General features: G+C 41.6%; 1 protein-coding gene across 2 annotated transcripts in view; it reads right to left on the reverse strand.

Annotated features, from left to right (window-relative positions):
- The window catches only part of PPP4R2 (protein phosphatase 4 regulatory subunit 2), a 50,844-nt gene extending 39,882 nt beyond the window's left edge, over positions 1-10,962 (reverse strand). The window contains exons 1-2 of one of the 2 annotated variants that reach the window (XM_061396396.1): positions 10,681-10,962; positions 9,647-9,728 (exon numbers count right to left, since the gene is read on the reverse strand). In XM_061396396.1, the coding sequence (XP_061252380.1) occupies positions 9,647-9,728; positions 10,681-10,714 (116 nt within the window). In that variant the 5' untranslated portion in view covers positions 10,715-10,962. Of the gene's footprint in view, positions 1-9,646; positions 9,729-10,039; positions 10,303-10,680 lie in introns of those variants that run through there. The other variant, XM_061396395.1, reaches the window with a different exon arrangement.
- Between the last annotated feature and the right edge of the window lie 5,960 nt (positions 10,963-16,922).

Below are 16,922 nucleotides of genomic sequence, written 5' to 3' on the forward strand. Positions count from 1 at the left end.
CGGACTATACAGTGGATGGAATTCTCCAGGCCAGACTACTGGAGTCTGTAGCCAGTCCCTTCTCCAGGGTATCTTCCCAACCCAGGGGTCAAACCCAAATCTCCCAGGTGGATTCTCTACCAGCTGAGCCACCAGGGAAGCCCAAGAATACTGGAGTGGCTAGCCTATCCCTTTTCCAGCGGATCTTCCCAACACAGGAATCAAACCACGGTCTCCTGCATTGCAGGTGGATTCTTTACCAGCTGAGCTACCAAGGAAGCATAAAACCTCTCAAATCAAACTTCAAATCCTTGTATAGTATGTATTTTCTCATTTCACCACCTGTAAATAGTATCACCTACCTCCCAATATCACAAAGGTAAGATTTTTGGGTGATTTTGAGAATAACAAATTCAAGATGCATACATTAAAGAGGCGTATACATTCCAGCTAAAAGTACAACAGTCTCACTACCTATATGCTTCCAATTTATACCTCTGCAAAATTACAATTACTGAAAAGTTTCAGCATTTGACATCACTGGAAAATGATCAAAATTACAAATGTTAGGGTACATCAAGTCACCTACCTTACTAACTCTTTCAATCAATATCCCCTAATAGTTTTTCTTGGAGAAGGAAATGGCAACCCACTTCAGTATTCTTGCCTGAGAAATCCCACAGACAGAGGAGCCTCTAGTCCCTAAGGTTCTAAGAGTTGGACACAACTTATGACCAAACCTCCACCACCACCTTCCCCATACGTGCCACAACCCCCTTCCCCAGGAAACTATCTGTAGTGTCAGTGCCTTAGGTGATGATATCACAATACAGCACAAGGAAGGGGGGCTGGACAGGTATGCAGGGTCTGGCTTGGGTAAACAGCATAAAAGCCTCAGAAATTACAAAAATAACAGTGATAACAGATTCCTACCAAATGTGAAGCTTCAAATTCTAAGTAGTTTTGTAAGGATTCTCAGATGTGAGAAGATTGCTGAACAAGTGCCAAGTTGTACAAAGTACAGGTTATGGGAGAATCTGAAGTCAGAATCTGCTGTGCTGTGCTTAGTCCCTCAGTTGTGTCTGACTCTTTGAGACCCCATGGACTGTAAGCCACCAGATTCCTCTGTCCATGGGGATTCTCTAGGCAAGACTACTGGGAGTGGGTTGCCATGCTCTCCTCCAGGGGATCTTCCCAACCCAGAGATCAAACCCAGTTCTCACATGTTGCAGGCAAATTCTTTACCGTCTGAGATCAGAATGCCTTGAGTTTAAAACCCAATTCTGTCACTCACCAGCTGCACCATCAAAACTATTAAGTTCTGCGACCCTTGGTACCCTTATTTTAAAAAGGAGATACCTACTTCAGAGAGTAATAGTGAAGATTAAATTAGGGCAAGCACTTTAAACATCTGACAGTGTCTGGCACAAAATAAATGTTCATTAAAGGTACACCTTTAAGGAAGAAAAAAAAAAAAAAACCCAAAACCTGAAATAGAAGTTCTTACGTGAAAATTCTAGTCCCAAGATTTCTGACTCACCACCTCAAAATCAATCAAAGACTCTAACTAGGTAGAAGTACTAACCAGCACCACATACAACAACAAATAACATTAGCAGAATCAGACTTAAAAGAGTCAAAATACTAAAAAGGCCTCACCTCCTGCAGGTAGCTCAGGCAAATAAGGAGATAGTACAAGTACAGGTATGCACATCTGAGACAGTCTAAGTCAGACTTGGCTATAGGAAGGAAGAAAAATATAATAGCTGAAGCCAAATTCTGACAAGCCAGTCAGCTCAGTCACAAGTATAAAGAAGCTTGATGAGATTAGAAAACTGAGATCATATTACCAGTCAGTATGTTTTCATTCCTAGGATTTCATTTCAGTAAGCTACAAAAACTTGCAGGTATCAAAACTAGTATTAAGTAACTGTCATTTTTACTATTCATTTCTATTTTTTATATCACAGTATATAAACCATCTATGATTTGTTGAATGCTTGGTTTAGTCGCTAAGTCGTGTCCAACTCTTGCAACCCCATGAGCAGAGGAGCCTGGCAGGCTGCAGTCCATGTGATTCTCCAGGCAAGAATACTGGAGTGGGTTGCCATTTCTCTCTCCAGAGGATCGTCCCAACTCAGGAATCGAACCTGGATCTCCTGCATTGTAGGCAGATTCTTTATCAACTGAGCTACAAGGGAAGCCCCAACTGTTCCTTATTTTGGTACTGGACCTGGTGGTTGTTGAATGCCTGGTATTTCATAAAAACGCTGTGACCTAAGTGTTATTAATCATATTTTCAGCTGGGGAACAGAGCAAAAGAGGGCTTAGGTGACTAATTTACTCCATCACGGTCATTGAAACAGCTTATAATGAAACCAGAACAGCCTGCTAACCTCGAGTCAAGGAGATGTAAGCACAGAGACAACAGAGATACCTTGACATAAACAGCTCCAAGTTTGTCTTTTACTCTACAGTAGATTGTCTCAATAAAGCTATCCACCCCGCCACCTCGCCACAAAGTCAAACTGGTACTTTGTAAAAAAGCCCTACTTGAACTACCACATATGACATGTTATTTACTATATGGCACATTATTACTATTATTTATATATATTTTTTATTATTTTTTTTTTTACTAATTGAGACTTATATTAGCTCTTATACACTTTACAATCAATGGCGTATGTTCTCAGTCATATTCAATCTATTTTGATAGGAACAGAGTTAGGAGGGTGGTTATAAGGACTGTCAAACCCAGACACCCTGATATATAAAAAGGACTGCTTTTTATATAAATAGCATACATAAAATGGGTGAAACCAAAGAAAACAAAAATGAGCAACTGAAGACATCTGAAGGCCTAGCAAAAATGAAGACCTAACAGTTCTTACGTTCACCAAGTATTTTAAAATATAAAGCTTTCACAGGCATAAGTACTAAATTAAATAACAGGTGACAGTCTCCTCTTCAACTGTCTACACTGTTTTGCTAAGTGACTTAAATTTTTCTGCTATTAATACTGAAAACTGATTTAGGAAGGCAGACACAAACACGAACACTCACTCACCCTTCCACCCCAATAAACTCCCATATCAAAAAGGTAAAAGACCAATAGTTCACAAAACAGAGGGAAATTATTGCAGGCTGTGAATCATAAATTCCTTATGTTCTTACTAAGATGATGTTTTGAAACCACGTGAAGTTGGTGACAGGCTTCCCAACAATCCATAAGCATTACGAATTCACGCTCACTGGCAGGCACAAAGAAGATCTCTGGATGCAGATAAAAGGCAACTTGTAAGTGCCTCCAAGACAGACATCATGGGAACCCCTTTGTGGCTCTCATGAGCTAGTGAGAACACTGGCTGGTGTCTCTCATCCAAGTACAGACAAGTGATCCTCATTTTTTTTTAATTGTCTCCAAACTACTGACCTATGCAACATACCCCCAGCAGTTAACATCTTCACCACTGGCAGACATTTAACAGCAACCACTATGATTATGCCCCACCCTTAATCACTGTTACTGCAATACCACCCCGCTAACTACTGCCATAATATAAACTCCTACAAGGCTTCTGAAATGGAAGGAAACTTGGAAATCACCCCTTCTAAGCTCCTCATTCAATGTCTGAAAGAAGTGTGGCTCATGGTACTTAACTTGTTGGAAACTAAAACAGTAGTGGAAGGGAGGAGAGGGCTGTCACTGTCCACTAGGGACCAAGTTAAACACTTACAAAGTATAAACCCAGTGAATCACCACAACATCCCGTGAGGTAGATTTACTTCATTATCTATATTTACTATAAGGAAATAAGGCATCAAGTAGTCAGTCGGCCTGCCTTGGTGACAGACTAAGTGGTAGAGCTGGGAATTCAAACCCAGGCCTGTCTGTCACTGTCCTCACTCTCAAACCAGCTCTTTCCACAAGATTAAGTACCTCAGACTTGTTTCATGAACCAAATGCTCTCTTATTTAAGCTCAACACATAGACAACTGGAATTTTTATTCTTTCCCCAATTTTACTATCTATAGTTACATATTTTCATTTATTCACATCCTCACAATATCTGAGGCAACGACATGGTATAAACCCCATTTTTCAAGTGCGGAAACAGGTTCACAAATGATCAGTCCTAATTCACACAGACACGCTGCTAACCTAAATTCAGAATCAAGCCATGCTCCTTTCAAGAATGACATTACCACATGCTAACTCTCATGAAATTAGGGGACTAGCCAACTACTAGTAAAAATTTGGACTAAACATGGAAAATATGAACTCATTTGTACACCCAAATGATTGAAGAGTTGAAGTTAATTCCAGTCAGAAAACAAAGTTGGCACATCTAGCTTCTAGGGCCTCACGCAGTAGACACTGTGCAGTGTACACGACATACTGGGTTTGCAGGTTCGATGTGATGAAACAAAGTAAAAAAACTATAATTTTCTTCATGTTCCCATCTTAATCACTGCAGTTACTAAAATATTTAAATGCAAAAGGACATCCACACTTAACTTTATTTACTGAAAATCTACTGTGCTTCCTCTGTGTACCGCTATGATAATGGCACATACATGATAGGAATTTAGATGGCACATGGGTAATCAATACTAATCAACACTTTATTATTCATAGATTTTAAAAAGATGCAGAAAGATGTAACTAATTCAGCAAACCACTGGTTTCAGACTTTATTTCTCATTAGATTAACAGGAAGAAATTAAAATAATGATTATACTTCTGGGGAGGGGCAAAATGAGGGCTTAATCTCTATCTGTAGTATTTTTACATCTTAAAAAAAAATCTGAAGAAAAAAGTAACCTAACCTAAAAATAAGTAATTATACAGATGCTAGGATGTGGCAAAAATCCCAAAGGTAGTATGTGAAACTGACATTTTAGAAATAACATTCCAAGTATCCAACACTATGCTAGACAAAATTCCCTCCTAAAGAAAGCCAGAGAAGGATTTAGCAGCTTCACGGACTTAAGGAGATTTTATTTATAATGATGCACATCTCAGTTGTTGATTACTACTATTTTAAAGTAACTTAACTGTGATTTTCTTAGTGATATGTCAAAATTAATAAACACAAAGTGCTTGAAACTGCAAGGAGGGAAAAAAGCAGACTCCATATAAGCAGTATCAACACAATTAACAACTACTATTTATTGAGTAAATAAATAATGTTAACACTTTACCAAGCAGTGTGTGGTTTTCTAAGTTTTCCATGTATGATGTACTCATGCTATACAGTACTATCATTATCCCCATCTTACAGATGAAGAAACTAACTTAACAGGGACTGACTTACAAAGTTCTCCTAAATAGCGTAATTCTAAAAGGATGGCAGAGGTGCTAGAATTTTTCATCTCTCCAAAACCCCTTATGTCAGATGTTAAGTAGACAGCAAACCCAAAACCAATAAGCAAAAACATTTATCTACCTGAATAAGGTTATCTCGCAATCCCCCCAAAATAAGTTAATGAGGAAAAACTCACGGTCAGATGACCTGAACATTATAAGAATCTGTACAAGAGGAAACAGAAGTCATAGTGTATCTGAAAGGGCTACAAATAGGAGAAACAGAAAATAGCCAACAGTTGTTCACAAGAAATCATGGCAGGTCAATCTGAGAACAGCTGAAACTGAGATACGTATTACTCCAATACAGAGTGAAGTAAGCCAGAAGGAAAAACACCAATACAGTATACTAATGCATATATATGGAATTTAGAAAGATGGTAACAATAACCCGGTGTACGAGACAGCAAAAGAGACACTGATGTATAGAACAGTCTTATGGGCTCTGTGGGAGAGGGAGAGGGTGGGAAGATTTGGGAGAATGACATTGAAACATGTAAAATATCATGTAAGAAACGAGTTGCCAGTCCAGGTTCGATGCACGATACTGGATGCTTGGGGCTAGTGCACTGGGACGACCCAGAGGGATGGTATGGGGAGGGAGGAGGGAGGAGGGTTCAGGATGGGGAACACATGTATACCTGTGGCGGATTCATTTTGATATTTGGCAAAACTAATACAATTATGTAAAGTTTAAAAATAAAATAAAATTTTAAAAATAAATAAATAAATAAATGAACAGAAAAACCTCCAACAAGAGCTGAAAGCGACAGTCTTGTTCCCATGAGCTCTTGAAAGTGACCCACCAGACCTCCCATCCAGAGGAGACCCCACACACAAGAGAAAGAGACAAGATAAAGGAAACAGAAGCTCCAAATAAAAGCAAAACAAAACCTAGAAATTTCAGAAAGCAAGCTCCATGCTCTAACACTTCACAAAAACAATGAGAGCTCTGGGAAGTTACAACAGCTACTCTGAACCATGACTCCTACTCAAAAGTTCAGGAAAACTACTTTTATATAAAAATGCAAGACAGAAAATATCAAGGTCAAATCAGATATGAAACTGTTGTTAAGAGAAAAGGAGAATAAGGAGCAGAATAACATCCCTTAAGACAGTGAAGCAGAGCTAGAAAGACTTGATCAAAAACCTTAAACTCTTTCAAAAGGAGCTAAAAACATGAGAAAAATGATGCAAGTCAGTCAGAGAAATTCAGAAAATGAAGCAATAGAATACAGCAAAGATCCAGAACAGAAAAAACTACTTCAGGAAACAATGACTAAACTAGAAAGCATAGAAGAACAAATGATCACAATAAATAATGCAGTAAGAATCCTTCGAGAGGAAATTTTTAAAAATCAAAATGGAATTAAATTTAAAATTTCACTTTCAAATACACTGTTAAGAGAATAAAGATAACCCACACAGTCGAGTATTTGCAAACCACATTAGATAAAGAATTTGTATCCATATATAAAGAACTCTCAAAATCCAGTAAGAAATCAAAGAACTCCATTTTGAAATGGGCAAAGATGTGAAGCATCAACTTACTAAAGATACACAAACAGTAAATAAACACTTGAAAAGACGCTCAACATCATTAGTAATTAGGCAAATACAAATTACAATTCCTATGCCATAGGTACCTATTAGAATACCTGACATGAGTAAGACTGATCATAGTAAGTGTTGGAAAGGATGTGGAGAAACTGATCTGAACTCCCACACTGCTAGTGGAAAAGTAAACTGGTACAATCACTCTAGGAAACAGTTTGGCAGTTTCTAAAGTTAAACATACACATACCATATGACCCAACCATTCCACTCGTGGACGGGTTGCTATCCAAGAGAAAAGAATGAATACAAACACACATACAAAAATGTTCATAGGTTTTTTTTTTTTTTTAAACCTGGAAATAATGCGAATGTCCATCAACAAGTGAATGAAACAAAATCTGTAGGATATCCATGTAAAGACTGCTACTCAAAAATAAAAAGGAATCAATTATTGATTTCTGGACATGGAGTCATCTTAAGTTACCCTGAGTGAAAAAAGGCAGACATAAAGCAATTCTCCTCCAATTAAAAAAAAAAAAAAAAAACTGTTAAAAGGCAAAGAACACACTGTATGATTGCATTTACATACAATTTCAGAACATGCTAACTAATCTACCTGAGGGGATGAGAACACACACATGGAAGACAGGTAACAAAGGGCAAGAGGGAGTAATGTTTATATAGTCTCCACCTGGAGCACAGTGGTAGTTTCATGAGTGCAGATGTCAAAATTTACCAAAATACATAGTTCAATAAATGAAGTTCTTTTCAATAAATGAAGGGTTTAAAAAAAAAAAAATTACTGAATAAACTTATTTTCTAAAATCAGAAATGAGGGGAAGAAATCCAGGAATTCTTAAGAAACCCACCTATACTAAAACATCAGAAAGATCTGAACTGCTATCCTTTAGATTTTCATTCTCCTATTTACAATCTTAGAAGTTAGACAGAGCTCAGTTTAACCATAAATGATGACGGAAACTGCAAATTTCCATATCAAAAGTTAAGGCATGCTCAAATTGATTAAAAAAACCAAAGGCTAAATAAAACTAAATGTAAAAACTGTCTGAATCATAAATTTAAAAATATCTTCCAAAATCCATAAAGAATCTAACACCACCAGTCATTTTAATACAAAAACAGTAAGACCTGTAGTAAGATCTAGAGATTGGGAGGGAGGGAGCAGGAGTGTAGACAAGGATGGGACAATTGATGATCTTCTAAAGTCCTCTATTAGATAAATAATTGTCCAGAAAAATCAGGTTAAATTTCCCAAGCCACTTGGTGATCCAGTCAAACAGGATATTTAAAAAGCTTCCTTGAAGAAACTTTTAACTATTTATACATTTACGGCCAATGCACTGTATCAAGAAGGGAAGGCAATCTCCACAGACCCAGAAAGAGGTTTTAAGTATTTAACTCCAAACAATCTTGTTTATTAAAACTCTGAAGTAAAACGCTTCTCCTCCTGCTATTATAGAGATATAAGTTAGGACCAACTAACAATAAATACAAATTAGTTATTCAGCATCAATTTTTTTAAAATCAAGATGTTCTGAGAGACTATAACTCAGAAGCAAAAATTTTTTTAAAATTCTGACGGGTTCCACTTTTTTAAGGCAGTAAGTATAAACTTAAGATTGAACGCATCAGTCAAATTCCTAAGGTGACTGGTAATATTAATAAGCACCAAGGAGTTTCAGTTTGTTGGCATGACCATTAAAGAGGTTCCCCCCGCCCCTTTTAAAAGCAGGCTAGTTATCAGGAGACTATGCTGCAACCATAAGCAAATCTTGTAAGAAATGAACATTTGCTAATAAAGCCAAACAAAGGATACATTACATAATTGCTGAAGCTTACACTCTTTTTATTAGGCCTCAAAAAGAATTTTTAAAAACCCCACTTTTTAACACTACACCTTCCAAAACCTCTCCCCTTCCTGCTCCCTACCCCTACACAAAGACAAGACTACAAACCAGTCATCAAATCTGCACTGCTCTCTACAAATAAACAGCCCAAGAATGAAAACAACTGCAAAACACACGAGACACAACCAAACAGTATGTTCCTTTGAAAATAATCTTAACGTCACAGTGCAAGTCTTAGATTCATAAATGTTCCTTTGAAAAGTCTTAACTTCACAGTGTAAGTTTCAGATTCACAACATTTGGAATCAAGCCTAATAAAATGCTGAGCATATGCTAACAAGTTAGCTATCCTACAAAGTTTACAGGACAGTCAAGACTGTAGCATCTGGAATTTGTCAGATAATCACCCTGAGTGCCCAGGAGAATAAACAGTAGTGACACTTCCAGCACCCACATATATAAATGACAACAAAAGGCTGGATACCGGACAATATGAGAAAATACCACCAAAAAAAAAAAAAAGAATCTGAAATAGAATCAAAGCCACAGAATTCTGGAAATAAGCCCGCTTGTTATGGCCAAAGAGAGTCACAATGGAACATGCATTCTTCCTTTTTCTGGCTGTTCTAGACTAATACATTCTAAATGTGCAAAAGCATAAAGAAAAATTTTAATACAATTTAAAAATTCATTACAGAGCATGGTGTGAAGTGAATGAAGCATATACACTGAATAAATGCTTTAAATATGGGGCTTGTACAATTTAGACAGATGGATTAGTCAATGCTTGTGAAATACACTTCTGTCCCTTTCCTAAGCGATTCTTAAGGACACACAGGTTTATGAATACGATTACATGTTTTCAACTCACATTGTTTCTCCAGTCTTGGCCACATGACAAAGAAACTGATCCAGGACCGGACAAACTTCTTTTTTCCCCCTCTTCTCAAAATCTAGATAAGGGAAGAAACAAAAGTTATTAGTATTTTTCAAAGTCCACCAACCATTTCCAATGCCCTTTAAAAACAAACTTTCCTCTCCAGTCATTCCTCATATTAAGAAATTAATTTTTTTTTTAATTTAAAAAGCCTCCCAAATAAATTCCACCTGACTCTCCAACTTCACATGTCACTCTTTACAGATAACGAGACCCTTCCTAAAGAGGGCACTTCTCCACCAACCATCCTTAATGTAGTCCGGGGATTCATCTCAAAGACCTGTTAAAATACAACCCCCAAATCCCAACTCCCCCCAAACTGTTTACGTGAGGTTGATAAATCTGCGTTATATGAAACACCAGCTCCCTCTTGCAGTCATCAACCAATGATCCTTGGTATCAAAGTCTAATTCTCAAAACACTGCAATCACGTATTCTAAGTTCTCAAGCCTGTTGCTCGGACGGCGAGCAATTCGGAGCTGGGAAGGCGACCACTTCAGAATTGGGGCGCGTGGAAAATGACTCCAGAAGCTTTGAAAAAAGGGCCTCCAGAGACACTTCAAAGTTGCTCTGCCGCCCCCTCTACCCCCGCCCTAAAACCTTTCACTTTTTCTCTCCCCTCGAAGTCCGGTGTGCAAGAAAGGGGATGACAGAGAACGAAGCCTGCCTGCGAGGGGTTTGCGGGCCCACGAAACGTTCACGGGGAGTGGGAGAGGGACCGGGGCCCCCTCGAGAGCTTCCCGACTCCCCTCCCCCAGCCCAGACGCCGGCGGCCGACACAAAGCCCAGAGCGGGGCGGGAGGGAGCTGCCCACGGGGCTCCCCGCCCCCGGGAAAGGGGGAGGGGGATGGGAGCCGGGGAAGCGCGCCCTCCCCCCAGCCTGGCCCCGCGGAGTCACTCGCCCAGAAGGGAACGGAGAGGCGGCCACGGAGGGTGAGGAGGAAGGGAGAGGGGGCAGCTACCCCCACCTTTCAGCGCCTCCTGCAGCCTCTCGACGTCCATGGCTTCCCGGAGTCCCTCGCAGCCTCCGCCTCCTTCCGCGGGTCTCCCGGGGACCGGAAGGCCTCCCCCCACCCCCCCGACGCCCTCCCCCTCCCTCGCACACACTCCGGCACGCAGGCGATTCGGGGGGGGCACCGAAGGGAGCTGGGGGAAGCGAGCGAGAGAGCGAGACCGAGAGAGCGAGCACCTCCCCGAGCCGCTACCACCAGCCCTCCAACATGGCGCCCGGCACGTCACCGCGCGCACGCTCCTCTCCGCCGTCCTCGCGCCCGCGGCGCGTCCGGACCCGGAGCCCGAGAGCGCGTGCGCGGCGGAGGCGTGCGGCCGCGGCCAGCCCCCAGACCCGGTAGGGCCGCCCCGCCTATCCCTTGGGTTGGCCGGAGCTGCCTGCACCAAGCTGGAGGCGGAGTGGTCTAGGCGGCGGGGCGGCGCAAACAGTTTGACTGTGGATCCCTGCTGTTGGCTAGCTGTGTGACCTTGAGCTATTTAATCAGTCCCTCTGAGCCTCCCTTTCCCCGTCTGTACAATGATGGGAGTAGTATGAACCACTCATTACGGTTGCTGTGAAAACTAATTGAGACTGTATACACACAGAACACGCATTAAAAAAAAAAAAACAAACTCAATATCGCTAGTAATCGTGGCAAAATTAACTCCCTGCCTGAACCCAAAGCACCTCAATGGCCCAGCTTAGAAAAGGAGTAAACGCAGCAAGAGCATGAGAAGTTTAAGCAGTGGAACCAACTGAATTTAAAGTCCAACGCAACTATTTATTACTACTACTTGTGTGACCTAGTTGCTTAAACTCACATAGCTTCTGTTTTCTCATCCACAAAATGGAAGTTGGTGAAACTGCGATGATAAACCATTGAGCACATGTGGTGCCTAGAACATAAGCACTCAAGTTCATGTGGCTGCTGTTTTTATTATCATTATGGTTTTGATTACATTACATAAGCGCCCAGGAAGTTAGGGCGGAGACCTCAGAAGTCCTCTCCCAGCCCTGACATCTCACAAATGGGATAGCTGAGGCATAGAGACATAGACTAGCAAAACAGGAGAACCTAGAACCTCTGACAACCAGCTAGTGTGTGAACGTTTTTATTACTCTCCCTTGTCTGTGAGCTTTTCAAGAAAAGTTACTGAATTGTTCCACCATCGCTTCTCAAAGCCTAACACGAAGGAAGGGAGAGAGGGAGGCAGGGAGGACAGAAAGCCAATTCTTGACTAGTGTTAGAAAGTGCAAATTTAGATACATCCATCACAAGTGTTGACCCTCTTAAAAGATAGTGGCTTTGACCCTGACCGTAGGTGGCAGACTTAGGGAAAACCCCCACTACAAAAAAATAATTTCTTCAATTTTGCCATCAGAGAACTAGTCCCTAGTATCTTTAGACCCTTTCACTGTTCTAAGCATCCTGTTCAGTTACAAAGAGCCTTGTAGATGTATTAGAATGGTGTCTTCACAGTGGGCCAGTGCTTTAAATGCACGCATGCTTGTGTTTGGTTGCTTCAGTCTTGTCTGACTCTGCAACACTCTGGACTAAAACCGACCAGGCTCCTCTGTCCATGGGATTTTCCCAGCAAGAATATTGGAGTAGGTTGCCACGCCCTCCTCCAGGGGACCTTCCCCACCCAGGGATTGAACTCACATCTCCTGCATCACAGGCGGATTGATTATGGCTGAGCCACCAGGGAAGCGGGTTAAATACACTGGATTTAGTTTATTGTCCCCTGGAGAAGGAAATGGCAACCCATTCCAGTATTCTTGCCTGAAGAATTCCAAGGACAGAGGAGCCCTTCCAGTCTGAAGGGGCCTGTCCTCTACACAGCAAAGCTTAGCCTCCCTCTCTGCCACCCTGGACTGTCTTTAAGCAGGGGTCTTCTGGTAAGACCTGTGTGGAACAATACAGTCACCACTAGCCATGTGTAGGTATTTAAATTTAAATTAAATAAAATTTAAATTCAACTCTTGAGTTGCTCAATATAATTCCTCAGTCACGCTAGCCACATTTCCTGTGTTCAGAAGCCCCACGAGGCTAGTGACCTTTGCATTGTACAGCAGAGAAAGAAAATTCCATGATCGCCTAAAGTTCTGGAACTTTCTGTTAAAGAACTTACCTTGCTAATTTCTTACACCTTGCTCTGTCCCTTTTCATCAGCTGTTCCCCTCACTTGGAGATGCCTCCAAAGCAACTTCTAAAAACTGGATAAGGTCCATGAAAGGAGATAAAGTACACACAGCAGCCACAGCCTAAGGGAATCAGGAAAAGCTTTCCCTAGAGGAAGTAGTTGTGTTTAAGCTGAGAGCTGAATTTTGAAAGGAAAGTAGCCCTAGTGAAGTGGAGAGGAGAAGCTTTCAAAGAGAAAAACTGTAGATGTGCACAGGCCTTGAAATGAGATCGAGGAGTGAGGTAGTTTGAGTCTGGCTAAAGCTGAGAGTGCAATGGAGGGAGAAGCAAGGGATAAGGCTGAGAAAATATTTTATTTAGTTCCTTTCTTCCTTCTTCCTGGGAACTTTTCTCTAGCCAGCAGTCATCTCACTGTCTGCGATTGCTAGAGCCTCCTATTGGTACTCACCCACTTAGAGCAAAACAAAACGTGGTGTCCAGCCTCTCCGATTGCCCCCCAAGATCCTTGCCTCCTGGAGTTCATGCCCTGGTGTAGTCCCCTCCCAGGTGAATCAGAGCACGTCTGTGAACGATAAGTGTGGTGGAAGGGATGGTATTTGACTTCTGAGGCTAGGTCATAAACTGTTCTCTCTAGAAGAAGCCAGCTGCCATGTCACCAGAACATCAGAGCAGCCTGTTTAAATGCCCGAATGGAGAAGACTGATGGCTTTAACTTGAGTCTTCCCACCCCAGGTAATCTGCATAATCTGCAGCCCCAGCTGGGATCTGGACCACAGCCTTGTGAAGGATCCCAAGCCAGAACCACCCAGCTAAACTGTGCCTCAAGTCCTGACCCACAGAAACTATGAAAGATGAAAAATGTTTCTAATTGTTCTCAGCTTCTAAATTCTGAGATAATTTAATTACATAGCACTAGATAACTAATGCAACAAAGGAGAATATTAATAGTAACTAATAATAATAGTAATTAATATTAATAGGCTAACATGGAGAAGGCAACGGCAACCCACTCCAGTACTCTTGCCTGGAAAATCCCATGGATGGAGGAGCCTGGTAGGCTGCAGTCCATGGGGTCTCGAAGAGTAGGACACGACTGAGCGACTTCACTTTCACTTTTCACTTTCATGCACTGGAGAAGCAAATGGCAACCCACTCCAGTGTTCTTGCCTGGAGAATCCCAGGGACCGGGGAGCCTGGTGGGCTGCCATCTATGGGGTCACAGAGTCAGACACGACTGAAGTGACTTAAGAGCAGTAGCAGCAGCAGCAGCAACAGCAGCAGGCTAACATTAAGTATTCTCTATGTGTCTAACATTCTTCTAAGCACTTGAGAAAAATATTTAATTTAATCCTTGCAAAAATCCTATAAATGAGATTATGACCCCCACTAAAGAAACTGAGGTATAAAAAAGTAAACTAACTTGTCCAAGGTGACACAACTACCAGGCAAGTGACTGACCCATGATTCAAACCTGGACTCATTTCAGAGCCTGAGACTCTCTGTTGTACTCAAGAAGGTTGCAAACGACCAGGGGAAATAAGACAGAAGTATAGATTCTGATGCGAAGTAGAAGGCAAACACGCAAATCAAATGGTCAGAGGCCAGTAACATCTCTTCCAGGCAAGGATAGAAGTTACATTTTGGAAGAGACTAACTTAACGATGGGAAAATATTTGTACCACAAGAGAAGAGACTTGCAGGCAAAGGGGATGGTATTAACCAGGCAAACAGTCCGTGAGGGCTTCCTCTGTGTTGCAGAGAAAACGTGTGGAATTTCTTCCTTGCACAGAGACTAGGTATAATAGAGATGTCCCTTCAATAAGTGTGAATATGCAAGAAGATTAGCCCGTTCCTCTGGGGGTACACAAGAGGGAAAAAGCCTGACAACACAGAGGAGGAGGCGGAAGATGGAGACAAAAGAACAGGAAAGAGAAAACAGCTGGGACTGTGTCAGAAAAACATGTGCAAGGATCTTTTTGTAACCCCAGAGAGAATGACTTGAGTTTGGGCCATCCCTCTGAGATGATCCTGTGGAAAGCGAGAAGAGGGGATTGAGGAAAAGTATAGAGAATTCCACACACCATCTACAAAGCCGGAAGGGCACAGAACAGGCTGGATTAAAATGTCAAAAGAGAGACTTGGAGGCTCTTTGATGTTCATGGTCTTTTATTCATGCTTTTTAGTCCTTATTTGTAGATCACAGTGGGTTCCAGAATGAAGCTGAGGTAGGGGAAGGTGGACAGTAGGGGTGAATCCAGTTTTCCAAACAAATAAGAGAAAGTGTCACGTATCATCAAGGTTAACTTTTTCCCAGAGACTTTCAAAACCTAAATTCAAAAAACGTTTTATTTTATAATGAAATATCAGATCAGATCAGATCAGTCGCTCAGTCGTGTCCGACTCTTCGCGACCACATGAATCGCAGCACGCCAGGACTCCCTGTCCATCACCAACTCCCGGAGTTCACGGAGACTCACGGCCATTGAGTCAGGGATGCCATCCAGCCATCTCATCCTCTGTCGTCCCCAGGGTGATTGTTTCGGGTGCACAGCAGAGTGACTCAGCCATACATATACATGTATCCATTCTCCCCCTAACTCCCCTCCCATACAGAGTTCCGTGTTCTATACAGTAGGTCCTTGTTGGTTATCCATTTTAAATACAAAGATTGTGTTTTTTTAAACATTAGAAACAAGTGCAACAAAAAGTCTGCTCTAAAAGAACCAGGGTTGTTTTCTGTGATGCCACAATGGTGTGGTGGCAGCTGGTGGCCACGCTGGGGTGAAGACCAGAGTTAGGAGAACAGACTGGCAGGTACTGTCTGGGTGGCTGGCTTCATGAAGTTTGCTGCAATCCTGGGGGTACACTTCAAACTGTGTGAATGAAATGGGAATTTATGAGGAGGGAAGGGCACTCCATTGGGCTTCCTTGGTGGGTCAGTGGTAAAGAATCCGCCTGCCAGTGATAAGATGCTGGTTCAATCTCTAGGTAGGGAAGATCTCCTGGAGAAGGGAATGGCTGCCCACTTCAGTATTCTTGCTTGGAAAATCCCATGGACAGAGGAGCCTGGTAGGTTACAGTCCATGGGGTCACAGAGTTGGACACGTCTTAGCAACTAAACAAAAACAAGGGTAGTCCATAGGATCCAGGACACTTAGTTCTGGAGAACAGGAGTCTGAGATCAGGATGTAAGAAGGCCCATGATCCCTCTGCAGGCTCCACAGAAGAGTCAGTTCTTTTGCCTCGCCCAGCTTCTGCCAACTGTCAGCATTCCTAGACATGTGACTGCATGCATCGCTCCCATCTTTGCCCCTGTGGTCATGTTGCCTCTTGTGTCTATCACATCTCTCTTGACCTTACTCTTAAAAGGACACTAGTTATTGGATTAAGAGCCCATCTGGATAATCTTGGCTGATCTCCTTAGCTCAAGATTTTTAAATTACATCTACAAACACTCTTTTTAACAGGAAGGTAACAATCACAGGTTCCACAGATTAGGATGTGGACATATCATTTTGGGGGCTACTATTAAGCCCATGATAGTAATTTAAATTGTTTTGTGAGAACTGTGAAACTTTGCAAATATCCCATTTCTCATCAGATTTTTCACTCTCAAGTTTTCACCTCCATTGATGTTACTTGACTGAACTAATTATTATGTGCATGCTTTTAGGCTAGGTTGCTACTATGATGGAGAATTTCCTTGTAGTCCAGTGGTTAGGACTCTGAACTTTCACTGCAGAAGGCCTGGGTTCAGTCCCTGGTTGGGGAAGTAAGATTCTATGAAGCCACATGGCAAGACCAAAAGGGAAAAAAAAAAAAAATCACTATGCTGGTTGCCAAATGGTAGTTTTCTAACTCCATTATTCTTTTTACACTTATCAGTTGGATTGCTACCATAAGCAAAGAGTCATCTCCTCTCATTTATTCATTTTTTTAGTTATAATAATTTTGACTCACTGATTCCTATTTTATCCAGTGGGTTAGTTCACTGCTATCATTAATTGATACCTAAATTGGTCTAGACTTGGCCAATGAGACCTTCTTCAAGCTGGCTCCTGCATCCTTTTGACATG

The sequence above is a fragment of the Bos javanicus genome, chromosome 22 (genome assembly GCF_032452875.1).
Source record: "Bos javanicus breed banteng chromosome 22, ARS-OSU_banteng_1.0, whole genome shotgun sequence".
Taxonomy (NCBI): domain Eukaryota; kingdom Metazoa; phylum Chordata; class Mammalia; order Artiodactyla; family Bovidae; genus Bos; species Bos javanicus.